Source organism: Belonocnema kinseyi, chromosome 10 (assembly GCF_010883055.1).
Source record: "Belonocnema kinseyi isolate 2016_QV_RU_SX_M_011 chromosome 10, B_treatae_v1, whole genome shotgun sequence".
NCBI classification, from domain to species: domain Eukaryota; kingdom Metazoa; phylum Arthropoda; class Insecta; order Hymenoptera; family Cynipidae; genus Belonocnema; species Belonocnema kinseyi.
In genome coordinates this window covers 43,548,889-43,576,694 of record NC_046666.1, presented here as the reverse complement: position 1 = coordinate 43,576,694, position 27,806 = coordinate 43,548,889, and the positions used below count along the sequence as shown (strand labels likewise).

At 25.9% G+C, this 27,806-nt stretch overlaps 1 protein-coding gene across 4 annotated transcripts in view; it reads left to right on the top strand.

Annotated features, from left to right (window-relative positions):
- The window catches only part of LOC117181340 (insulin-like growth factor-binding protein complex acid labile subunit), a 72,145-nt gene that overhangs the window by 38,781 nt on the left and 5,558 nt on the right, over window positions 1-27,806 (top strand). For 2 of the 4 annotated variants that reach the window (XM_033373910.1, XM_033373908.1), the window contains exons 2-5: window positions 17,776-18,079; window positions 18,183-18,520; window positions 18,623-19,555; window positions 24,918-25,283. In XM_033373910.1, coding sequence (XP_033229801.1) covers window positions 17,786-18,079; window positions 18,183-18,520; window positions 18,623-19,555; window positions 24,918-25,283 — 1,931 coding nt within the window. In that variant the 5' untranslated portion in view covers window positions 17,776-17,785. Of the gene's footprint in view, window positions 1-15,215; window positions 15,360-17,775; window positions 18,080-18,182; window positions 18,521-18,622; window positions 19,556-24,917; window positions 25,284-27,806 lie in introns of those variants that run through there. The other 2 variants (XM_033373911.1, XM_033373909.1) reach the window with 2 other exon arrangements.

Sequence of the window (27,806 nt, the reverse complement as noted above, 5' to 3'; positions counted from 1 at the left end):
TGTTACGGACATGATTTAAAATTAAAGAAAAAAAATAAGGCCTGAAAATTGAGGAGCAGGGAAACTAAAAGACCTTACTTTATGGACCTGATAACAAATTTTCAAATTTTGAGATTATAAGAGTATGAGAAAAAAAGCTTTTTTTTTAATCTAATTTTTATCTTATTTAAAAAAATATTTCTTTTTCTTTAATTTGATTGCGGAACAAAAATATTATGAACCCTGATGTCAATTAATCAATCTTCTTCACAATTAAGTAACGAAGTTCTCTTCTTATAGTTAGATTTTTTTCGATTACAACTTCCACAATATTTATTTTTGTTCTACAATCAAGTTTTAAAAATATATTTTTTAAATATAGTAAAAATTGGATTTAAAAATATATTTAAAAACTAGATTTTTTATGTGTCGTTCCGGACTGACTCACTGAACTCGTCAATAAGGCTATGTGAATCAGCCTCGCCTTATAAATTTTACAATTAAACCGAACTAAATTCTATAATAATTTATATTTTCAAAAAGACGCTATTTTAGTTTAAACCTCTATCCGTGGTTGAAATGCCTTATATTAATTGCAAAATTTAAAAAAATTTATAAACAGACATAACATTATTTGGAAAATATTCATGATCATGGAATTAAGGTCAGTGAAGTTGCAAAATGCATAAGGCAGTACTGATTCACATATCCTCACTGACGAGTCCGGTGAGTCCAAAACGAAAAATAAAAAATAAAAATTTTATTTTATTAACAAAAATAATATTTTTTACCATTAATTTCAAAACAAAAATAACAATAATCAACCCTAATCTCAGTTAAAAAATCTTCTTTACAATTATGATACTTGAATCAATAAAAAAAACATATTTTGAAAAAACGGCAAAGGCGGCGTCTAAATTCTAAATAAGGAAAGAACTTTGTTTCGTCTCAAGTTCCGTTCCCCCTGAAGAGCCAGAGGCTCGGTCAGAGTAGAAAATTTTCTGGTGAGAAGGGAGAATTTGAAAGTGGGGTGTAGAATGGCATTTCTGATTTCGAGTGGTAGAGATGCGAGAAGTGCACCAGCTGGGCCCCAGCGGTCCAGTCCTTTGTTCAGTGCGTTGAAACCTGGTCCGATCTCCGATCGGCCAGGTAATATTACCTGAGCGAGACCAAGCAGGTGGTCCCATTCCCATTCGCTTGATGGACTAGGGAAGAAAGAGCCTCGTTTTACTTACCGGGCTTCGCCTTCGCTAAATCTTTCGATACGATGTCCAATCCTTGACTGCGGTTTTAGGCTGAACATGTAAACAAGTTGATGCCCTCCCCTCCTCCAACTGGTCTGGCTCTACCGAGATTTCAAACTGGTAGCAACCATGTTCGTATTTTGCGATGCCTGTTTACGCATTAGGCAAATGCCTAGGGGCGTCACGCCGTAGGGGGCCCCCCAGAGTGTGCAGCCAAATAAAAAAAAAAGAGGTTCAATACTTGCAGAAGTCAATTCTTGACCGATTTTGGATTTTTCTTTTGGAAATATTTTTTAGGCAATTTTAAAGCGACTAAAGGCAGGCCCGGGAAAAAACCGTGAAATGACAGTTAATTTATTTTTTGATTGGGAATTTTACAAATTTGCAGAGAAATAAAATCTGTCCAGTTTTCTTTTATTTAAACCATTTTTTAAATAATTAGTTAAATTGTGATCTTTTTCAATTGTGACATAATTCAGTTCAGTATTCAGATTTCGAAAAACTTCCACGTTAAAAATTTTCCATTTTAGATTTTTAATTTTAAAGCGTACATTTCAATTTAAAGAATTTTAAAATGCATTTTTAGTTAGACGCGTTAAAAATGGAAGGTTTTTTATTAAACAAAAAAAAAACATTTTTAGTTTATCAACTGTGACTATGGAATAATGAATGACTTTAAAAAATAAATTGTACTTTAAGATTTAAAATGTAATAATAATAATTGATTGTACAAGGGGATTTGGAAACAGTTCACAATTTTAGAATTTCCACATTTTAATATTAAAAATTAAAATTTTTTAATTCGAAAGACCGATTGAAACTTTATAAAATATTTTAAATTTTAAAATAAATTCGAAGTAATATATTTATAACTAAAGGCTTTAATTATATTTCAAATATTATTTCAGTCTAAAATATTCCATTTTTAAACAATTCAATTTCAAATTTACCACTTAAGAAATAGAACCATTACTTAATAATTAGAAATATCTGACTCTTCACTTAAAATCAGTTATTATATATTAAATATTCAAAAATAAACATAACAACTTTGAAATGATTTTAAATAATTTAAATGAAGTTCCACGGCCTAATTTGAAACGAAATATCGATTTTGGCATATTTTGAACACAAAGTTTAGAAACTTGTTTAAGAATTTTCGAACGCCTGAAAGGACAGGTTTAAAAAAAATAGACTAAAAATATTAGGAAAAAATCGAATAATTGTGAAAGATGTTTAGAAATTCTGAAAAAATTTAATTAATTTAAAATTTGAAAAATGTCAAACATGTGAATGTTTCAAAATTTTGAAATCAAATTTTGAAGTATTATAAGGATTTTTAATTTATTTAAAGTAAGAATAATTTTCAATTTACGAAGTATTAATTTTATAAAAGTATGTAATCGTTCTATTCTTAATGTTTCTAGCTTAAAATTTCTTAAAATTTTGCTATTTTATTAATGCATTAATTGATTCTTCAATTTGGAGCATTGGAAATGATAACGTAGATTTATATTTTTTAAACTGAATGTGAATCTTTCAACTCTATTTAAACGTTCTATTTGGCAGTTGAACTTGATTAAATTTAAAATTGTTCAATTGAACTAAAAAATTGTTTCAAAATCTTCAAGATTTTAAGAAGTACCTTAAAATCTGAAAGATTTTTGTTTACATTTTAAGAAATCATTTGAAATTTCATTTTTTTAAATAAAAAAAAAATCATAACAAATTTTTCCAGGAATCTAAAAAAAAAATTTTCATTTTCTTGATACTTCTTAAAATGTTTAAAATGCTTTAAAATGTTTTTTTTTCATTTTCAAACACCAATATTTTGTTTTGCATTTTTTAAAATCTTTTCTAAGTTTTACATACTGCTAAATCTTTTACATATATTTTAATTTATTTGAATTTTTCTTAAACTTGTTTTAAAATTCTGCAAGAGACAAAAAATTGATTGAAAAATCATCAAGATTTTTTTTTTGAATATTTTGGGACTCCTTTGAAATATTTAAAATTCAAAAGTCATTTCTTTGGTTGAAATTTTACTATTTTGTTGATAATTCGATTTTTTCTGGTAAAAATTTATTTTTCCAATTAAAAAAGTAAATATTCTAGTTTTGTTTGAAAATGCATGTTTTTAAATTAAAAATTCAACTACTTGATTTATTTATTATTTATTTATTGAAAGATTAATGTAGGTTGTGAAAAACTGAACAAATTTAAGAAAAACTGATTTTCTGGTTAAAAATTAACGTGGTTTTTTTAACTTGTCTTTTTGGGTTAAAAAATTGAACTATTTGTTAAAAAATTAACGTCTTTGTAGAAAATTCATGTGTTTTCTTAAAAAAAGTTTATTTTTTTGTTGTAACTTGCTAAAGATTCGTCTTTTGGGTTAAAAGCTAACTATTTTAGTAAAAAATTAAACTATGTTCTTAGAAATTAACTTTTATTATTGAATATTGACTATTTTATTAAAAATTCGTGTTTTCGGTAGAAAATTAATCTAATCTCAATTTTTTGTATGATGATAATTCGCATCATTCTAGTTTAGATGGGGAGATTCGCCATAAAGAATGTAATACTAAGGGGCTTACTTTTCCTTAAACTGGCACGGTGTGGCAAAAGGCAAGAACGTCTTCCAATTGTAAACCAGGACTACTGTCCCATTGGAAATATTTTGACTACCTTGGGACCATTTGACAAAGTCGAGGACACAGTAAAATCCGAAAGAGGAAGAATTCTATTGTGGCATAAGAGGCAGCAAATAGGCCAAGCAGGGTTTCTAAAATCTAAAGAATCCGAAACTAAAAGTTTCTCAAAATCCAAGGATGTATACCTAATATGCTCTCTGTATTTCCCACAGTTATGCATTTCACTGTGAAACATTGAAAAAAGTAGAATGGATTCATAAAGTGGCGGTAGTTGCTTTGAGCCTCAGATTTGTTACGTATTTTGTGTAAAATGTGGTTTTTGAAAGGCACAGGGCTTAGTAATAAATATCTGATTTATCTCAGAGATTACATTTTTCCCGGTTTTCATTTAATAAGAGGGTGGGGAAAAAATATCTTTATTTATTTCCACTTTTATTAGGATCTAGAAGTTCTATCGATTAAGAATAAAAAATTCGAAGCTAGAAATGGTAGATCTACGCATCAGATATACATTGGTATAACTTGCGTCCCGTTAGAAAAATTATTCAAATTCAACTTATGCTATAAAAAAAATCAACCAAATAGTTGAATTTTCCTAAGAATATTCTACCAAATTAGTTGAATTTTTAACGTAAAATTTTGAATTTTCAACCCAGCAGGTCAATTTTCAAACAAAAAATCACTTTTTCAAAATTGTTAAATTTTTTACAACTCAGAGTGATTGTCAACCAAATAGTGTAACTTTCATCCAAAAACGTTAAGTTTCAAACCAAGAAGATTAATTTTCTACGGAAAAAGACGCATTTTTAACAAAATGAATGAATTTTCAATCAAGTAGTTGAATTTCCAACTAAAAAAGATACATTTTGAAACAAAAATGGAATATGTATTTTTTAAAGTGAACAATATTATTTTTTAGCTAAAAATAATTTTAATGATTTCAATAAATTTTAAACCAAATAGGTGATTTTTTAACCAAATATTTCAATTTCAGAATTTTTAATTAAACAAATTAATTTGCGCAAAAAAAACGAATTTCAACAAAATGCGTAGTTAAATTTTAAACCAAACCACTTTTAACTAATAATATCAAGAATCTTGAACCAAAAAAATGAACTTTTAAAAATGTAGTAAAATTTTCAACTAAAAAAAAAATCATTTGCCCAACAAAAAATTGAATAATTACATTTTTAGTTAAACCAATGAATGTCCAATCATTCCCAAAAAAACGAGTTTTGAACAAAATAATTAAATTTTCAATCACAGAAATAAATTTTCGACAAACAAAAAAACAACAAACATTCAATAATTAATGAAATTAAAAAAATTTCAATTTGCCATCGCTTTATATTAAAAATATTAAAATTTGGAAACATCCGAATTTGATAATGTTAATTATTTAGGGCAATTTTGCAATTGCACAACTTATAAAGTTAAAATTGAAATTTTTTAGCGTCTGAAACAATAATTGTAATTTTTTTAACAGAAAATATTAAAAATGTTCAATATTGAAATCTTTCAAATTATTGTTTGAAATTCAAAAGCATTTAATTTTGTGCTGACAATTCAGACGGTTTAATTTCGCTTACTTCAATTTCGAACACGCTTGCTTTTTAAATCTTCAAGTTAAGCAGTTTTTTCTTAATTTTTTTTTGCTTCACGCCCATACATTTTCAAACGCTTAGTTTAAATCGGTTCGCTGATAAAATTGTTGACGTTTGATTTTTTTGGATACAAAATATATAAAAGTAGAAATGTACATTTCAAATATTGTTAATTTTTTAACATTGAATTAGGAATTACACAATGATTAAGAATGATTTCAATTCTTAATTCTTTGAGCATAGAACTGAATTTCAAATGCCATTTTCAATGATTATTTTGTTAAAAAATATAATTAATTGATATAAAATCGAACTAGGTTGTTAAAATTTATTGTTGTTGAAAATAAATCTTTTTGATTGAAGCTTCATCTTTTTGGTTGAAAATTAATATTCGGTTCAAACAAAATTTAAATGTTACATTTTGGGTTAAAATGTACAATTTTAACTTAAATTCAAATATTTTATTTAAAATATATGTATTTTGTTGATAATTGATCTTTTATTGTACCAAATCACTCTTCTTTAAAAAATAAACGTTTTAGTTTCAAAATTCAACACTGGTTGATTGTTGAACTATTTACTGAAACTTTGGATAAAGATTCATAATTTTGATTGGAAGATCATATTTTTCTTTGGAAAATTTAACTACTTTGCTAACATTCTTTTTTCTTCTAATTAGTTTTTTTCAATGCAAATTTAACTGTAACTATTCCATTTTTGTTTGAAAATATATATTTTAAATTGAAAATTGGACTTTACTGATTGAAAATTCATGTGTTATATTAAAAATTCGTCTTTTTTAGTTGACAAATAATATTCTAGGATTCTAGGCTAAAAAATGCATTCTTTTAAGCTACAAATACAACTGCTTGGTTTAAAATTAATCTGTTAACTATTTTTGGGCAAAATTAACCCTTTTTTCTTGTTGTTGAAATATTACATGCTACATGTTTTATTGAGAATTATTTGTTTAGTTGAAAATACAATGGTTTGGTGGCAAATTAATTTTTTTGTTCAAAGTTAATATTTTCGGGTTGAAAATTCGACAATTTTGTAGAAAATTAACTTTTTTTGTAGAAATTACTTATTTTTGATTGCAAATTCAATTACTTTGGTAAAAAATTGTACTATTTTGTTAAAATTAAACTATTTATTTAAAAATTTAACTATTTCGTAGGAAATTCCTTTTTTTTAAATTAATTTTTTATCTGAAAATGTAGAAATTTAGTTTTTGAAAAGTCTTTTATTTGGCTTGGAATTTAATCTTGTGAGTAGAAAGTTCATCATTTTGATAAGGAATTGAATTACTTTGTTAAAAATTCTTCTTTTTTAGTTAAATTCAGCTGGTTGAACATTCCTTTTTTTTAAATTAGTTTTTTAAACTAAAAATTTGACGATTCCATTTTTTGTTAAAAATGTATCGTCTGTGGTTAAAAACTCAGGTATTTCTTTAAAAATGCATCTTTCTTGATTGAAAACTAACTTTCTTGTTAAATGCTCTTTCTAGGTAACTATTTCCTAAAACATTGGTCTTTTTAGTTTGCAAACTTAATTTTTTTTGTTAAATTCGCCTTTTAGTTGAATTCAACTGGTGGAAAATTCTTTTTTTTTTTTAACTTTTTTTTTTTTTTTTTATTTCAAAATTCAACTATTGGTCGAAATATCTAAGTATTTTTTTGAATATAATTCGTCTTGGTAGAAAATGAATCTTCTTGATTGATAATTCATCTGTGAAGTTTCAAAAATCAGCCATTTGGTGAAAAATGAGACTATTTGGTTGAAAATTTAATTACTTTGTTGAAAATCCAACTGCTTTGTTAAAAATTCGTCCTTTTGGTTTGTAAATTCATTTTTTACAATAAAAAAGTCATCTTTATTGGTTGAAAATCCATCTCTCTTGACTAAAAAATAAACTTTTAATTACTGGTTAAAAATGAATTCTTTTTGGTTAAAAATTCGAATATTTGGTAAAAAATTTAATTATTTTGTTGAAAATTCTATCATTTAGTTAAAAAGTAATCTTTTCCCGAAAATTAAATTGTTTGCACTAAAATTAAAATTTTTTAAATAGAAAATTCGTCCTTATATACCAAAAATTAACTTTCGCATTGAGATATTAATTATATTCTAAAAACTTCGTCCTCTGGTCTTAAAAATTTAACTATTTGGTCGTAAATGCAACTGTTTAGTTGTAAATGATTTATTTCTAAATTCAGCTATTTGGTTGAAAATTCCTATTTATCGGTAGCAAATTCCGCTTCCGGACTTGATTATTCAATTGTCTTCTAAAAAAATTCGTAATGCAAATATTCCATTCATTAAAAAAGTGATATTGTCATTAAAAGTTAGTATATTCTTCTCTGAAACATGTTTCGAATTGAATGCCTTCTGTGGAATTGGATGCAGTCTTTTTTATTTTTGAAAGAAGACCCGTGAGATGTTCTCTAAAACACCTGCAAATTCCGTTTCTCGTCCTTTATAAGATCTTGGAGACTGGCCTTGGCATAGACAAAAAGACACGTCAGACAGGTGCCGATCCGTAATCGATATACGTTTGAAACAAATCGATGATTGGAGATGGAGAACTTAAATGCATTCTTATACCGAGGTCATTTCATTCAAAATAAAACAGTAATAGTTTAATGAGCAATTTATTCTTCGCTTTTAATTTATAAGAGGAAGGTTCGCCTCTATGATGAGCTTTTATGATCAAGACAGCAAGAATTTTTCTCTCGATTATTGTTCATTAAATCCTTCGCTCTTGACCGATCTTTGATAATAGGATTCATTAAGAATATTAAGAAGGGACATTCTGGTGACATTGAAATTTATTTATAATCTTATCCACAATTCTATTAAAATTTGTTAGTACCTACATTCACGTCTCTAGATTTTTTTTCCTAAAATGCATAGTATAAAAAAATTAAAAATTTATTATTAAACAATTTTTAATTAGGTAAAACTTTGAAGGTACAATATGTTGAATAATTAAAAGGAATTTAAATTTTATTATTTCTAAATAAAAATATGGAATATTTTTAATCAAAAGGCCTCTCAATCATAAAATTTTGAAAATCTGACAATTTAATTCCAAAGGGGTTGAAGTTGCACCATTGAAAGCGTTCAAAAATTCCAAATTTTGAATTTAAGAATCTCGAAAATGAATGATTTTAGATTAAACTGTAAAATATTTCAAACTGCTTAAAAAATAAAAAATTCATTAATTTCTTATTAGGATTTTAAAAATTAGATCCTTTAAAAATTTTTTAAATTAAATTGTACTATTTATAATTGAAAGCGTTCAAAATTGAATAATTTAAATTTTCAGAATAAATGTTTGAACTGTAATATTAAAATTGAACAGGTAAATTTTTATAAAATCAAAAATTTATGTTTCCCGTAATTTTCATTGTTTAAAATGCGAAAATATTTCATTATAAATCTTTAAAATTGTATTATTCAAAAAATGCGTTCAGAATTCAGGAATTTTAAACGGGAAATATTAATAATTAAAATTTTCTGATATTTACGAAATTGAATTGTAATATTAAGACTAAAATCGCACCCATTCAAATTAAATAAATTATTTAATTACAGTTCTATTTATTGAAACATTTAGAACAAAAAATTTAATTCTCAAAATCTGGTATTGCAATGTATTCATCTCTAAGGCTCGAATTTAAGAAATTGTTATCTTAATTTTATTTTTAATTTAAAATTCTCGAAATTGAATTATTTTGGATGAAACTTTCAAAAATTTCAAAAGGTTCAAAATGAAATAATGTTAGATTCAGATTTTAAAAACAGGATCATTTAAAATTTTAACAAATTACAATTGTATTGTTTTTAATTAAAACTATTCAAAATTTGTAATTTCATATTTATTTAAACTTTAAACTTAAAACTAAGTTCAATGTTTAAGAATAAATTCTTCTGAAAGTCTAGTATTTTAAATTGTTAATACATAAAAGAATAATAATATAATATTAAAATTGATCAAATTTTGATCAGAACAAAAATTTAATCCACCGCCATTTTCACCATTCAAAATGAAAAAAAGTTTAATTATAAACTTTTAAACTTTAAATCTATGCCTATAATTATATAAATAATTAATTTAAATAAATTTAAAATTAATAAATGATTTCAAATTTAATTTAAAATCAAGCAATTTTAAATAAGAAATATTAAAAATTACAAAATTTCTACTACCTATAGAACGTTTAAAATGAAATTAATTCACAATAATTGCAACTTATGAAAGAGAACAATTTTAAATTTAGCTTTCAATGTGAAAATTTAGAACTATAAATTTTAAACCATTAAAAATGAAACAAATAATTCAATTACTGAGTTAAATAGCTTTTTTAAATTTTGAGCTCTCCATTTGGAATTAATATTTAATTCTTGGACTCTTCCAATCCAATATTTCGCAATTTTGAATCTTTCATTTATTTAAATCTTGAATTAAAATTTAAAGAATTTTAAGAATTTTAAGATATTACACTGAAAAATGAAAATTCAAAAACAAAAGTACGAAAAAAATTTCCGCGATTGCAATTTTTGAAATTGTACAATCTTAAGCTTTTCAATTAGAATTTTTTTTTTAAGTTTAGTTTCAAATCTAAAATGATTTCGTCTTTATGGCTATTTAAAAAAAAAATTTAAACTAGACCATTTATTACGTTTAAAATTGGAACCAAACAATTTAGAATATTCAAATCTAAAATGATTAAATTTAAAACTTACAAAAATAAGAATGTTTAATTGGGAAAATATCAAATTAAAAATTGACTATCAAGATTTCCAAAATAAAATGTTTGAATTTCAAAAGATTTAACAGTAAAATATGGTTTGGACATTTTTTCAGAAATTCAATACTTAATCTTTTATAATTTAAACTTTTGAAGCAAAAAAACTTTAATTTTAAGGCCTCGAACATTAAACTGTTTTAGAACTGGCAAATTAGAACTGTTATTTTCACCTTTAAAAATTAAATAATTTTCAGTATTATTATTTACATACTTTCTAATTTGGAACTTTGGAAATTAAAGAATTCAAACTTAAAGCATTAAAAATGAAACAATTCCAAAACTTAAAAAAAATTGAAGCATTCTTAAACCAGAATCGTTAAAAAAATTAATCTTCAAATTGCGCATCACGATTTTCTAAATTAAATAATTTGAATCTATCAGATATTAAATTGATGTATACTAATATTATTATAATTTAACATTTACGGTATCCAAATTAATTTTATTGCATTTATTGGATTAATAGCTAGCATCAAAATATCGTAAAATAAGTATAATTTACTACTACTAAAATTTTTTCACGATCCTCTATTTTTAAACTAATATGTTCCGTCGTAAAATTTCACCAATTTTTTCATCCAATCATTCAAAGTTTAAAAGACCTTAATTTGAAATTTATTTAATTATTGAACTAAAGAGTATTACTTCCTTGAAATAAATAAAAACTTTCATTTCTTAAAATACTTCGATTTAAATATTTAAAATAATTTATGTTATTTTGTTTTATAAAAGAGTTGATGAAAGCCATGAATTTCCATTTGGAAACCCGGCTTATGAAAGAAATAACTCAAATTTCAAAAATATGAAATTTGATCTTTTATTATTATTTAATTTGCGACTCCAGCAAATTTGAAAACTCACACTGAAGATTGAAGATTTCTCGCAACTTAAAACATGGGCTTGAATTTCCTGGCTAAAAAACTGCAAAGACTAGACTGTAGACTAGAGTATATGATATCTTTCATTGTTATCAGCAACAAGTCTCAGGTGACTACTGCGTGAAACTTGCTTGAAGTATGAGTTGTAAATTGTCGCAAAAATAACTCTGAGCTCGCTCAATGCTACTTGTTTGCATCTGTCAATCTTCCTAATTAAAATTCGCTAAACAAAAAAATTCGATAACTGCAAAAAGGCCACTTAAACTAAAAATAAAATAAAAATTCGCAATCATAAAATTTGCATTTATAAAATTTAAAACAGCCTGCGAGGTCAATGAATATCCCAATCGTGATGAAAACCAAAAAACCTTGATCTTTTTTCTTCAATTTTAAAAATAAAGTAAATGTTCTACAATCATGCTAATGAAACGATAATGTTATCTTAATGATTTTAGAGGTATCTTAACAAATTTCATGAATTTCAAGTCATTGAGTAATTTGAGCCACCTGCCAGAGTTTTCGAAAACTGATTCATTTTTTTCTTATATTGTCTCATTTCATTATAATTTATAATAAAAAGTTATAAAAATTAAATATTTGATTGAACAAATGATGTGGCATTATTGTGTGATATTAATTGGTAAGCACGATCAGGGGAACTTCAATTCTTTCGTGCGATAAGAATAAAAGCAGATAAGAACAGTTAAAGGCGCCGCCTCACATTACCTCAATCATTTCAAAACTTCATTCTTAGAAAGATTAGGAATTTCAAAAAATGTCAAAAATAATATTTATATCAAGGTCATTTTCTTGCAATTTTTCATCTTACTGATGCATTTTATCAATTTCTTGATTTTTGAACACAAATTATCACAAATCAGCTGATAGTAAATGAGCCGAATCTCTAATAGTAAAATTACTTTAAAATCAAATTTCCTTAAATTCTTACAGTTTAATAAATTATTAAAATTAATCATAAGTGACTGCTTTAATGAGTGAAAATGATTCGATATACCATTCAAAATGATTTATTAAATCAATTAAAGTTTTAGTTGAGATAATTTAAAATTACTGATTCGATCAGTGGACGTTACTGATTAGATCAATGCGTTTTTATTCGTGAAAAGAAATCTTCTTAGTTCAAAATTCAACTTTTTAATTGAATTAAACTTTTTTTTATTTAAAATTAGAACTTTTTTGATAAAATATAATTTATTATATTTGATCAAAGATTGAATTTTTCTTTGCAAAAATAATATTTTTTGTTTAAAATTAATGTTGCTAATTAGAAATTAAACTATACTTTTTTATTTAAAATCTATATTTTTCAGTCAAATATTCAAATATTTCGTTGTAGTTTAAATTATTTTTTTATGAAATATTTTATGAATTCCACTGTATTTATTTAAAACTAAATTCTTTTTTAGTTCATATATCAACTTTTTTATTTAAAACTAAAATATCTTTTGTTTGAAATATCAGCTGATATAATTTTTGTTGAAACTTCACCTTTTTTGGTTAAAAATTAAACTATTTTTGTGAAAATGATTTATTTTTTTGTTATCTTTTTGGGCATAAAATTAATCGTCTTGTATAAAAGCTAAAGTATTTTGTTCAAAATGCATTCTTTTTGTTCAAGATTCATAATTTTAGTTTAAAATTGATTTCTTTTGTTAAAGATTGAACTTTTTTTTTAAATCGTTCTTCTATTCAAATTAACTTTGTTAAATACAAATTTAGCTACTCCACTGTTAGTTGTAAATTGATCTTTTTAGTTGAAAATTCGTCTTTATTGGCAGAAAATCAATCTTCTTGGTTGAAAATTCATCATTTTGCTTGGAAATTTATCTCTCATTAAAAACTTGACTAATTAAAGAAAATTTTTTTAGTTGAAAAGTAATTTTATGAATTGAAAACTTACCTATTCGTTTTCATGTTGAAAATTCATCTTTTTTAGTTGAAAATTCAATCATTTTTTAAAATGTATGTACTTTGTTGAATATCCATTTCATTTTCAAATTCAACTAGTGGGTTGAAATTTGACTTGCTTTATTAAAAATTCATTCTTTTGGTGAATGATTCATAATTTCAGTTAAAAATTAATTTGGGTGTTCAAAATTGCACTATTTTTTTGGAAGTTAATTGATTGTTGTTGAAAATGAATCGTTTTCATTCGAAAGTTGAACATTTTGGTCAAAAATTATTATGTATTTGGTTGTAGTTTTAATTGCTTGGTTGAAATTTGAGCTATTTTAAAAATATTTATATACTTTTTTTTTGAAGATCTATAATTTTGCTTCAAAATTCATCTATCTTCTTAAAAACATAACTATTTTGTTGACATCTTTTTGCGTTGAAAGTTAATTTTTTTAACTAAAAATCGAACTATTCCATTATTGTTAAAATTGGCCTGTTTTCGTTGCAAATTCAACTTTATTTTTAAACTTAACAACTTGGTTGAAATGCTTTGTTAAGTTTGCACTCTTTTGGTTAATGATTCATCATTCCAGTTGAAAATTCCTCTGTTTGGTTGAAAATTGAACTATTTTCTTAAATTTTTTTTTGTAGAAAATGAATACTTTTTAAATTAAAAATTCAACTTTTTGATTGAAAATTCTGGTGTTTTGTTGAAAATTCGTTTTTTTTTTGGGTACAAAATTAACCCATATAGCACTGAAAAAGTTACAATTTCTTACGTTGGACATTTAAATTATGCAGAAATTTCCGAAGAACATCTCGGGGTATCTTATAGATATCTTAGGGATATATAAATTTTCACCTTGTACGGATATCCTGAAAGTAGACAGCAAATATATGTAGGATATCCATAGAATATCGTTCGAAATTAATTGGATATCCTGAAATATTTTGGTTGAAAACTCATTATTTTAGTTGAAATATCATCTCTTTTGTTGAAACATTGACTCATTACTTAAAAATTCATTTTTTTATAGATAATTTAGTTAATTGACAATTGATCTGTCTTTTTTTTATTTAAAAATTCCTCTTTTTGGTAGAACATTAACTCATATATCATCGAGATAATTTAGGGTATCTAATTTATGTCTGTAGGATATCCTTTGAATATCCTACAGATATCTGCTGGACATTCAAATGTCCAAAGTGGACATTCAAATAATCCAGAATTGTCGATAAAACAACTCAGTATAACTTATGGATATCTCAAGGATATATAAATTTCCGCCTTGTACCGATACCCCAAAAATATCCAGCAGATATCTGTAGGACATCCAAAAGATATCGTTGGACATTAATTGGATATCCTGAAACATCCCGGAGCTATACGGAATCTTCTTGGTTCATGATTCATCATTTTAGTTGAAAATTTTAATATTTTTTTCAAAGTGCATTTTTTTTGTTAATAAATAATGTTGTTAATTGAAAATTTAATTATTCAATTGATATTTGAAAATTGACCTTTTTTGTTGAAAATTCAACATATTGGATCAATTAAAATGACTGATTTGTCAGTTTTAGAATCCGTATTATTTGAATTAGTCAAAATTGACTTTTATGTCAGTTATTTTGCATGAGTCCAACTTAAATTGTACCTTAAATCATGAGTTATCAATTCAACAGAACACAATAGGTTTCAATATAAATTTCTGAATCGAAAGGCGAGAAATATTGGAATTGTGCACATCTGCTCGGTGTCGGACGAGTTGGTTTTATCTGGCATCTGTGTGTGTGCATTTCAATGAAAAAGTGGGTGGCATAAGGAGGGTGTAGTTGTAAACATTAGTCGAAGCGTAGAATCCGGTATGTAACCCAGCCGTACAAACGTATCGGTTCGTCGTGCAGATCGGAACTTCCGAAACCTTTTGATTTCCTCTCTTGAATAAACCCTCAAAGTGAAATCAGTTTCCGGTTTTCGTTAAAGTTGCAAATTTTTATTTCCGGCCCAAGGTAGCTAATTCAAACTGATTAAAACGAGTGAAAATGAAAGAATTTCTCTGACTGTTCCCAATAGAGAGTTTCATTGAAGAGTTGTGAAAAAATATTTTTTTGCTACTGAAGAATTGATATAAGGAAGATATCATATCAAGTGTAGATTTCTGAGAATAAATGATTGCAGTATCATTAGTTCCATTAAGTGATCATATTTGTAGAACAATATTATAGTAAAGTGTCACCAGTGCCTTGAATTTAGCCTAGTCCGGATTTAAAAGTGCGTAGTCCAAAGAAACTTTTTTTTTATTTTCAGCTTTACAACCTAATATTTTAAAAGTGTTAAAAATTAACTTGAATTTTTATTTAAACTATTGTTCTTTAGTCTCTAAATGATCAAAAGTCTTATTTATTTATCGCAGGCTTCATTATCTCTTTTTTTTATTAAGAACCTAATTACTTTGGTGAAAAATAAACTTTAATGTTTGAAACTTAAACAGTTTTGTTTACGAGTCCATTTTTTATTTAAAATTTAACTTTTTTGTTTTAAGTTCGTCTTTTTGGTTTAACGATTATTTCTTTTTGTACAAACGTCGTCTTTTTTGGTTAAAAGTGCAACTTTTTGGCTAAAAATTAATCTGTTTTGGTTGAGGAATCAACTAATTTGTTGAAAAGTAAACTACTCTGTTGAAAATAAAATTTGGTTAACAATTCATATTTTCGGGTTAAAAATTCAACTTTTTTGAGGAAAATTAGTATTTTTAACATGAAAATTTGACAATTTGATAAAATTTTTTTCTTCCTTGACAAACAGGATTTTTAATTTGGATTTTAGCTCATTTAGATTTCATACTTTTTTATGAACTTTTTTGTTAATATTTCAAATTCTTGCGTTGAAAATTCAACTGTTTTGTAGATCATTCGTAATTTTGGTTGAAAATTTAACAATTGGATTCAAAACTACCTTTTTGTTGAAAATTCATATCTTCTCTTTAAAATTTAATATTTTTGTGTTTACTGGTTTGTAGAAAATTAAACTATTTGATTAAAAATGATCCTTTTTGTTAGATATTCATGTTTTTTCATCTTATTTTTTCAAAGTCATCTTTTTGATTGAAAAATCAACAATCTGGCAGAAAATTAAACTAGTTGGCTAAAAATAAACTTTTTTGTTATAAATTCACATTTTTTATTGAAAATTCAACTGTTGTGTTAAAATTAGTATTTTTATATTGAAAATGTAACTACTTTCATAGAAAGTTCAACTGTTTGGTTTAAAATGTTTGTTTTTTTTGTTGAAAATTTCAACTTTTAATAGAAAATTTAATAAGTTTGTTGTAAATAAACTTTTTTGTTAAAAATGGATATTTTGGGGTTAAAAATTCAAATGTTTTTCAAAAAATCATCTTTTTGGTTGAAAAAGCAACAATTTGGTAGAAAATTAAACTATTTGGTTAAAATTAACTTTGTTGTTAGAAATTCATATTTTTATTCAAAATTTAGATATTGTGTTAAAAAATCCGCTTTTTGCACTGAAAATTCAACTATTCGATTGAAAATTACCTTTTTGTTGAAAATTCATATCTTCTGTTAAAAAATTAATCTTTTTTGTTTTTACTGTTTTGTAGAAAATTAGTCCTTTTGTTGAAAATTCAACGATTTGGTAGAATATTAAACTATTTAATTAAAAATGATCCTTTTTGTTAGATATTCACGTTTTTTTCATCTTATTTTTTCAAAGTCATCTTCTTCATTGAAAAATCAAAAATCTGGCAGAAAATTAAACTAATTGGCTAAAAATAAACTTTTTTTGTTATAAATTCACATTTTTTATTGAAAACTCTTTTGTTTGTTTTGAAAATTAGTATTTTTATATTGGAAATGTAACTACTTTGATAAGAAATTCAATTGTTGGTTTAAAAATGATATCTTTTGTTCAAAACTTAAGCTTTTAATAGCAAATTTAATAAGTTTGTTGTAAATAAACTTTTTTGTTGATAATTGATTTTAATTTGGTTAAAAATTCAACTGTTTCGCGAAAAATTAACCTTTTTGGTTGAAGAAATTCATATTTTTTCATTTCAAAATTAAATCTTTTGTTAACAACTGGTCTTTTTCTATTAAAAAGTCAACTGCTTTGGTAGGAAATTCAACTATTTGGTTGAAATTTTCCTTTTTTGTTGAAAATTCATATTTTTTGGTTGAAACTTCAACCGTTTTTTTAAATTAGTCTGTTCTGGTTAAAAGTATAATTATATTGGTTTAAATTCGTTTATTTTGGATAAATATGTCATTTTAGTTGAAAATTCATCTACTTGTTTGAAGCTCGAACCAATTTGTTAAAAATGCATTTTTTTGTTTAAAGATTCATAATTTTAATTGAAGATTCATCGCCTTGATTGAAAATTTTCCCGTTTTTCAATACATTGTTCTGACTTGGAAAATCAACAATTTTGTTGAAAATTCAAATTTTTTTCATAAAAATGATCTGTTTGGCATGTAACTGATACACTTGAAAAAATATTTTGTTTGTTTTACTTCTTGGAAGCAGGGAAGGGGTGGATATCGACATGTTGTCCAATTTTAAATCATTTTAGACCCTAAGCGACAATGTCCCTGTATTAAATTATTTTTATTTTATCTTTAATAAAATGTAAAATAACAAAATTATTAACTAAATAAATTTTCTGTTGCAGAGTAGTCAGGATGGAGCGAAAAGCAGCTCTTTTGCTGACTTTATTATTTGTATCAGCAGCAGTTTCGGTTACTCAGGCTACAAATTCTACTTCTCCTTCTACTGCTAAACAAGTAGATGTGCACCCAAGAACAGAGAAGGATGAAACGCCGGTACCAACTTCGATAACGACTCCTCAAGAGGTTAAATTAACATTTGATGATGTTACGACGAAAAAATTAGATTATGAAAAGCATAATATAAACCCCAAGGAAGCACTTCTCCAAGAAATTCGTTCCCTTGATGAAGAAGCTTCAACTGACAGGGTCAGTAAATATCTTTCGCTATCAATACTTGAAAAAAAATGTTATTTATTAAGTCAAGATTGATGAATTAGTATCTCTAAAATTTCATTTCAATTTTTTTCAGCTCCAAGAAGCACTTGCAAAAGCAATCAAAGCAGAGGCTCAGAAAACAAAACCTGTTCTTAAAGTGCCTTCCTTGCGCAAAAATACGACAGTCACTATCAAAACGATCAGCAACTCCACTGACAAAAATAATTTAAAAGACTTTCTCGAATCAGAGGACATGGTTTATAATGATGAACTAGATGATGAGGACGAGGAAGATGAAGACGAAGATGAAGACGAAGAATATGATGACGATGACGAAGACGATGGTGACGGTCTCGATGAGGACGAAGTCAACACCCAATGTCCTGAATCTTGCAAATGTGTTGGGGAATATGCAGCTGCCACGACTGCAAAGTAAGTCTTATAAAAATTAAATTCACACCTTCATCCGAATAAAATCCATCCAGAATAGTTTTTATTTCCATTTGTATTTCAACTAATCTTGGGATATTTCAGATGTACCAGATTGGACGAGAAACAATCTTTCGGTCCAGGAATTGCGCATCTAAGAATCGAGAACGCTGACCCAATTTACCTGGGACCTCTAGCTTTCCGCGCCAGAGGTCTCCAGCAATTGGAGTCTATAACTTTCGTGGACACCCCCATTTTGGAATTGGACAAAACAGCTTTTGATGGAATTCCCTATCTATTCGCTATTAACTTCACCAGAAATGGTTTGGACGACATCCCAGTGGACATTTTCCAAAACAACACCCAGTTGAGTCTTCTTACTATCTCTGGAAACCCTATGAAACACTCCCAGATTGCCCTCAAGGCCAAGGCTAGGGAATACCTTCTTGATGCTCCAAGTGTCACTGAACTGGACTTTTCTGACAACTCCATTCCCAGATTGCCTCACACAGCTTTCTACAAGATGCCCAATCTGGTATACATCAATCTGAAGAACAACAAACTGAAGATTGTTGATAAGGCTCACTTCAGTTCCCTGGATTCTCTGGTAGAACTTGACCTGTCCAACAATGAGCTGCAGGAGATACCAGTTGACCTCTTCCATGGAAAGTTGATTCAGACCTTGAGAGTTGCAGGAAACAACTTGACAACCTTGAGTACTGTCATTGCTGAGAAGTTGACAACTCTGGATGCTTCGAATAATAAAATTAAACTCATCCACAAGGATGATCTCATTGGACTTCCAGCTCTTGATCAGCTTACTATTAGGTCAAATGGGCTCAGAAGGATCCATCAGCATTCTTTCAGTCAACACGATCAGCTGACTTATCTTGACATCAGTGATAATAAACTTACGACCTGGAGTGAACATCATCTGAGGACCAATTCAAGGTTGCAGATTCTTTTGATGAATGACAATCCTGAGCTAGATTCTCTTCCAGTATTCAGACCTATTAACCAGGAGTATGATACTTACAGGTAAGCTTTTTATATTACTAGACTATCATGTGCCCGCGCTCACTTTTATGCTGATTTTTATCATTTACTCAATTTTCTAATAATAATTTATTTATTAAAATTTTCGGAACACTTATATTCTTGTTCACATATTACGTAACATTATTTAAAACCCTTTTACCTTCCCATACCCTAACTGCAGTTACGTAACAATTTTTTTGTATTAATTGAAAAAACTTAATAGACGTTTTATAAATGAAAATAGATTTTTAGGATGAAGAGCGATATAGAAATAAATTAAACAATATTTTGACGTAACACAACAATGATTTTTTTATATTTTTTTAGTTACACACATTTTCAAATTATTTACAAGGAAAGAAGTAACAACAGTTTTTTCAGAATTATATAAATTTTATCATTTTCATGAGACGATTAGGAAAGAGTTTTAAATATTTCAGATATGCCAAAAAAAGAATGTATAAGATTTAAAAAATATTTATTTCATTTTACAGTATTTTACAAATTATTAGAAAAATGTTAGCCTTTTCAAAATATATTTAGGGCTTTGATAATTTCAGAAGGAATGATAAATATTCTATAAATTTTTGGAAATGCTTCCAAGGTTTAAAATATTTTAAATCTCTGCAAAGCCTCTTGAAGTCCTAAAAATATTTTAAAATGAATCCAATTTTTCTTGATATTTTGAAAAATCATTTAAAATGTAAAAAATGAAGCTCAAAATCTTCAAAAATTTCTTACGAATTTTATGAAAATTATAAAATATTTTAAAATATTTCAGAATCACCAACAGAAAATCTAGATTAAAACATATATATATATTTTACGGGACTTTACGAAATAATAGAAAAAGTTCGAGCCCTTTTAAAATTAAATATTAACTTCAAAAATCATTTTATTCTCCTTAAATCTTCGCAATATTTAAAGAATTTTGTGATTTAATTTATTTTTTATTTTTTAATGTTACCAAATTGAAACATTTTGCTTTGAAATCTTCTACTCTTTCTCGAAATTAAAAAAAAATATTTTATATTTCAAAATCTTTTTGAATTTTCTCCTAAAGCTCATTTTTCAAATTAAAAAATCGAAATAAATTGTTTTGGCAACCTAAAGAATTTATGTCATTACCCTGAATTTCAAAAAATGCCCTAAAATATATTATAAATTTTCATTATTTTTTAATTGTCTTAAAACTTCTACATATCTCTTAAATTTACTAAAATTTGTTCCAAAATTATATATTATGGCACGATGTTGCTTTAAAAACTTTCAAACCCTTTTTTTTTCAATTTTATGAAATAATTTGAAACGTTTTGCAACCTTTTGTAATGAGCTCTTAGAACTCATTAGTAAAAAATTGTTTGAAATTTTTCTATGAATCTAAACTATATATTTTTCCTTCTCTTGACGCCCTAAAAAATTTAGTTTACCTAAATTTGAATTAAATCCTTCAAAATGGAAATAATTGTCTTAAAATCTTCCATATTTTTTTTAAAAACAATTTTGAAATCTTAAAATTTTTAAATTATTATTTCAAAATGAAATATTAACTGCTTTAAATTTTTCCATAACTGTTTAAAAGTAATTTAATCTCAAAATCTTTCGAAATGATTAAGACCTTTCTATTGTTCTAATTTTTACAATAAGTTTTTTCAATAATTTTATTTTACTTATCTCTTTGAAAATTAAAAAAAAAGATTACCCAGGTGTAAAACAACATAAAATACTTAATTACAAAAAAAAGTTATAATTAAATCTTTATCTAGTTCGATGTTGTGAAAAAATTAATCATCTAACAATTAATTGATTTTTTCATGAATGATAAGATGAAAATCGTTAAACAATCATTTTCATTCAAACATAGAAATAATTTGTACTCTACATTTTCTGAAAAATCTAATGCAAATACACATTTCAGTACATCAGAATCATTTGAAAAATTATCTAATTGAAATACTATAATTTCAAATATAAATTAACTTTTAATATTCAAATTATATGCAATATTCCATTATAGAACCTTTAAGTCAATAATTAAATTACGTTACTTCAATTTCAGGAACTAAGTTTTAATCTTTATTAAATTTAATAATCAGAAAACGTGAACTAGCTAATAACCAATTGACTATTTTACAAAAGAAAAACCATTAAAATATAATTTTGTTATTGAAAGTGAAAATAAAAAGACACAAAATGGAAATAATTATCGGCGATCGACAAAAGTAGAAATCTGGTTTCTTATTTCGATTAATTTTATACGTTAAAGAAAGAAGTCGCAATAGAATAAACCACGCGATTAACTTGACCGTGTAAGATTTCGCCTCCATGCGCTACTAATGGACGTTACGAGTTTATATATATATAGGATTTTTATTGCTCTTTTATTATTCTACTTCTTCCTCTTCTCTTAGGTTTACCTTCTTTTTAAGTTTTTCCTCCTATTTTTCCATTCTATTAGTCATTCTTGTTAAAATAGGATGTCTACTCAATCCTGGAAAAAAAATTCCCTGACAATTCCAGGTTTTTTTCAAGGCATCTAATTTTTTTTCCTTGTATTATTTTTCATAGTATGGAGTCATTAAAATATTTCGCTTTTTTTAACAATCGACTCGGATGATGTATACTTATAGTTTCGCAAGTTTATTATGAATAATATTTTTATTTATATAATTCAAAGTTTAATTTTCAAATTAAATTAAAAAGTAGCAAGATAGTCACGCGTTCTTGAGTTTCTATTACCTAATATTAAAAACATGATCAATTTTAACCCGATTCCCGTATCGAGGGGTAAATTTCACCCAAAATAAAAAGTCATTTTGAACGAGTTTGTTTGTTTACTGTTAATTATTTATTATTATGATTTAACGAATATCAAATTCTATAATTTTTTTGTAAAGTAGAAGGTTCAAAAGTGATCTATGAATTTTTCCAGAATTTTTTATGCATATTTACTACATTTTTAAGACACCAGGTTAATTTGACCCCTCTATGCGGTTAACATAGGTAAAAATAGCGATACGGGGAACGGGTTAAAATCCATAACAAATTTTTCATTATTAAAATTATTTAAAATTGTTAAATGGACTTAAATAATTTATTATATTTAATACATAAAAAAGTAAAAGAATACCATTTTTCCGATCTGCTAATACCAATGCAAAGAACTTTTCCCCTTCAGTTGCGATAGCGTTTTTCAAAACTTTTCTATTAAAAATAAAAAAAATTTAATTACTTTTTATTTTTAAAGTATTTTCGAATGCAAAAGTGTTTCAAAAATTCCAAATTCTACAATTTAAATAGCTTTGACTTTAAAACATTTAATATACTTTAAAGCAGTATCAAATTAAAATTATTTTTATTTAAAAACACTAATGCAATTTAAATTCCTTTGAATTTTAAGTCATCAATTTTTATTTTCAATACATAATATTAGAGTAAAACCAAAAATATGAGTTTCTAACATGAGTTGAATTTTAAACTAAGAAAAATTTTTTATTCAAGAGAGAAAAAAATTGCAAAAAAACTGTTAAATTTTCAAGCGAAAAGATAAATTTTGAACGAAGAATTTTTATTTTCTAGCAAAGACATGAATTTTGAACCAGATACTTGAATTTTCAACTAAGAACGATACATTCTTAACCAGAAATAGGATAGTTAAATTTTTAGTTAGAAACCTTAATTTCAAACAAACATAGAAACACGAATTTTCAATAAATTAGTTAAATAAAATCATATAAAGCTACTTTTACAAATATTTTTGTCAAAATTTCTTTAACTTTCAGCTCTTTCATTCCTGCAAAAATTCTTTTAATTTTGCTCCTACTTTCCATTTGTCTAATTTTCTCCTGCTATTGACCTATTTCTTTGGTTATCCTCCATTTTCATCTTTTTACAATTCATCCTCTTTTTAGTTGCTTCCATTTATTCTTTTTCATCTTTACAGATTTGACAGATTTACAGATTTTATTGCACTTTTTTCTGCCATTTTTTATACTTTTAAATAGTATTAAACATTAATAAAAAATTTAAATCCTATCCAATCTGAAAACAATAAGTTCTTATAACTTATTTTTTTCATATTTCTGCTCTTTTCTTATTAGTTCCCTAGCGGATCGCGTTAACGGAAGGGCTACGCAATTGTGTGACCGTAAGGCGACCACATAGTGACACCGTTTAATTTACTGAGTCCGCTAGGGCTAGGGTATTTTTTCATCCTTTTTTACATTCATTCACAATTTAAAATAAAATTCAACACTCTTTTTATCTTTTTACGCACTCATATTTATGTATTTGTATTTATATTTATCTGTGTGTTAAAGAAAATAAAAGCTGTGTTGCCGAATCCTAACCGTAGACATCTTTTTATTAAAAAATGTTTAACACTAAATAAATAAAAATACATGGACATAAATGTGTTAAAAATTAATAAGAGTGTTGAGTTCAATGTGAAATTAGGAATAAATGTAAAAAATATGAAAATATACCCTAGCGGGTCGCTAGGGATTCATCAAACTTTTTATTTTAAGCTATAAAAAATAATAAGAGTGTTGAGTTCTATGTGAAATTATGATTGAATATAAAAAAATATGAAAATATACCCTGGCGGCTACGCTAGGGGTATTTTAATTTTTTTATTTTGATCTGTAAAAAATAATAATAGTTTTGAGTTCTATGTGAAATTATTAACAAATTTCAAAAATACTAAAATATGCCCTAGCGGATCCGTTAGGGATTCATTAAATTTTTTATTTTGATCTGTAAAAAATAATAATAGTTTTGAGTTCTATGTGAAATTATTAATAAATTCCAAAAATACTAAAATATGCCCTAGCGGATCCGTTAGGGATTCATTAAATTTTTTATTTTAGGCTGAAAAAAATAATAATAGTTTTGAGTTCTATGTGAAATTATTAATAAATTTCAAAAGTACTAAAATGTGCCCTAGCGGATCCGATAGGGATTCATTAAATTTTTTATTTTACGCTGAAAAAAAAATAAAAGTGTTGAATTCTATGTGAAATTATGAATAAATATAAAAAAATATACCCTAGCGGATCCGCTAGAGATTCATCAAATGTTGTATTTTAGTAATGTTGTATTTTAAGTATGAAATTATGAATAAATTTTAAAAATACTACAATATAGCCTAGCGGATACGCTAGGGATTCATTCCATTTTTTTTAGCTTCTCTGAATTTTTTTATATGTTTCTGATTCTACTCTATTTAACAGATTTTTTCATTATTTTTTATTGTTCAATTCCAAGTTCTGAAAGATCTTGATCTTAACTTCTTCAAAATCTTTTTCAACTTCTTTCAACATTGCGCCTCCATGAAATCCAACCAAATAAATGTTTTTTTCAGCATATATCGCTTCGAATGCGCCAACTGCGGCTTGACCCAACTCTCTGAGGGAACTTTCGATTTCATGCCAGCCTTGACCAGCGTGAATCTTGCCAAGAATTACCTGACAGGACTTCCTAAGAATTTACTCAAATCACTCTCTTCCCTCATCGAACTCGACCTCTCTGACAACCGGATCAAAACCCTTGACAACAACATGTTCCATGGAGCCTCCACATTAACCAAACTCAATCTTGCTGGAAATCTGTTTGTTTCTCTTCAAGTTGCTCCATTCCTTGCAACGCCAAATCTCTCCAAACTCGATGTCAGCAGGTGTGCTCTCGAGAGAGTTTGGAGTGAAGCCAGAGTACCACTCAAGAGTCTTCGGTAAGAGAAAGTTTTTACTATAATTTAAATTTTAAAATTCAAATAGTAGATAGGCAGGGAAAGTTCTAGGTGCAGATTCCTTCTTTACCGACCTCGAGAACATTCGATAGCTAGAGTTCTTAAATTCCCGAGAATTTAAGTTCAGGTTATATAACCGAGAATATGACAGAGTTCAGGAGACTTTAAAAGAATTTAAGAGAATTTATGATTTTCAACAATATTTTTATTGTTCAGGCTATATCAGCGGTTGAATATGAATTATTTTCTGGCTCAGACATAATCCGGAATTACAGTGTTTTATATACAAATTAAAAATTTTGAATGTTTTAATTTATTTCAAACAAAAAAAAAAAACAGTTTTTCCTACTTTAAAAGACAACTCTTTAACAAAATACTGTAATTTTCAACAAAATAATTGAGTTTTTAACAGAAAAGTTGAATATGCAACCTAACAAGATAAATTGCCAAAGAAAAAGTGTCATAGTTTATATTTTGATAAAAAAGAATGTAATTTATACAATAAAAGAAAAGAATTTTAAACCCAAAAAGACGAATTTCCAACAATTAAAGATTTTTCACTCAAAAAATAAATAAAAGCTTATCTAAATTATTGAACCTTCAAACCAGAAAACAAAGTTTTTTTTACAAAAATTCAATTTTCAAACAAAAAATATGACTGTTCAATAAAAAATTAATTTCCCACGGAACTAATGCATTTTACGCAAAAAAAGGAAATTTTAAACTAAAAAATCATTTTTTACAAACAAAAATGGCGAATTTTTAACTAAAAAATATCAATCTTAAAAAAAGGAAAAGTTCACTTTTCTGTTCCAAAATAAATTCTAAACAAAAAAAGAAGTATTTTCCACTCAACAGTTAAATTTTCAATCAGGCCCAAGCCTGCAATAAAAAAAATTTCACAATGTAGGTGAACTTTGACCCAAGTAGTTGAATTTTCAATTAAAAAAGATTAATTTATAACATAATAATTAAACTTTTAACCAACGAGATAACGTTTCAACTTAAAATATAAACCTTTAACAAAAAAAGTGATTTCTTAACAAAGCGATTCAATTAAATTTTTCAAACAAATTAGTTGAATACTCAAGCAAAGAAGAATGATTTTAACCAAAAATTTGCATTTTTATTTTTTTTTTAAAGAATGTAATTCCTTCTAAAACAGATAAAGTTTTAAATCAAAAAGATAAATTAAAAAAAAACAGTTGAATTTTTGATGTAAAAGAATTTAGTCGATTTTTCACGATCAAACTATGCATTTTTTAACAAGAAATAATTTTCTACTAAAAAAATTTAATCTTCAATCCAAAAAGACGAATTTGTAACCAAAAAGGAAGACATACAAACAATATATATAACAAATATATCTCAAACAAAATTGTTGAATTCTCTAAGCAAATAGTTGCATTTTTATCAACAAAAAAAAATAGAAAATTTATCTTAAAGCAGAAGAACTTTTTATTACAAAAAATTTGAGTTTTCATCCAAAAAAGATTCCAGTTAACTCAGTAACATCAAAAATTGAATTTTTGTAAGAAAAAAAAAGTTTCTACGAAAAAATTTAAATTTAAATCCAAAAAGACGAATTTTTTCAACGTAAAAGGATGAATTTTAAACAAAATAGTTCAATTCTCTACCAAATAGTTGCATTTTTATCCGAAAAATATCAATTTTGTACTAAAACAGACGAATTTGTAATAAAAAACAATTTTTTTTTGTAATTGGAACTTTCCTCCAGAAAATATTTCAGTTCATTTCTCAACATCAAAATATAAATGTAAAAAAAAAACAGTAAATTTTCTACGAAATATTTAAGTTTTCAAGAAAATAGTATAATAGCTTAATTTCTAACCAAACAGTTGCATTTTTATCAAAAAAAGGTTTAATTTCTGCTAAAGCAGGTAAACTTTAAAATAAAAAGACAAACTTTCAAAAACAGAGTTGAATTTTAAACCGAAAAGTTAGCAAAAAAATGCAATTTTCTATTAATTAAAATAAATTCTGAGATTCTCATAAATTCTCAGAGAATTTATTTCTCGGTTATATTCTCGGTAATATTCTCATTCTCGTTCTCAAAGTAATATAACCGGCTCAGAACTGTATTGATAGCTAAGTGGTGCATGTCTGCTAAGTTTCTATGTTTCTCTGGAAGGTAGAGTTCTGGTATTTAACAATGTCATTTTTTTTTTTTGATAGCTCCGTTATTTGGTTGAAAATTCATGTTTTTTGTTGAAAATTCGTCTTTTTGATAGAAAAGTATTATCATTCATTGAAACTTCACCTTTTATGTTTATAATTTAAAATAAATTTAGAGAAATTTTTTTTTCATTAACATTATTGATTCCAAAAGTATTATTTTTAGTTTATATATATACTTTATATTATATTATTTTTATTTTATATTTATATTATTATTTTATATCAATTCTGGCTTACCAGACTTCTCTCGCGTAACACGCTTACCCCCACATGAGTCCAAAGGGACCCAGGGCGACAAAAATCGCT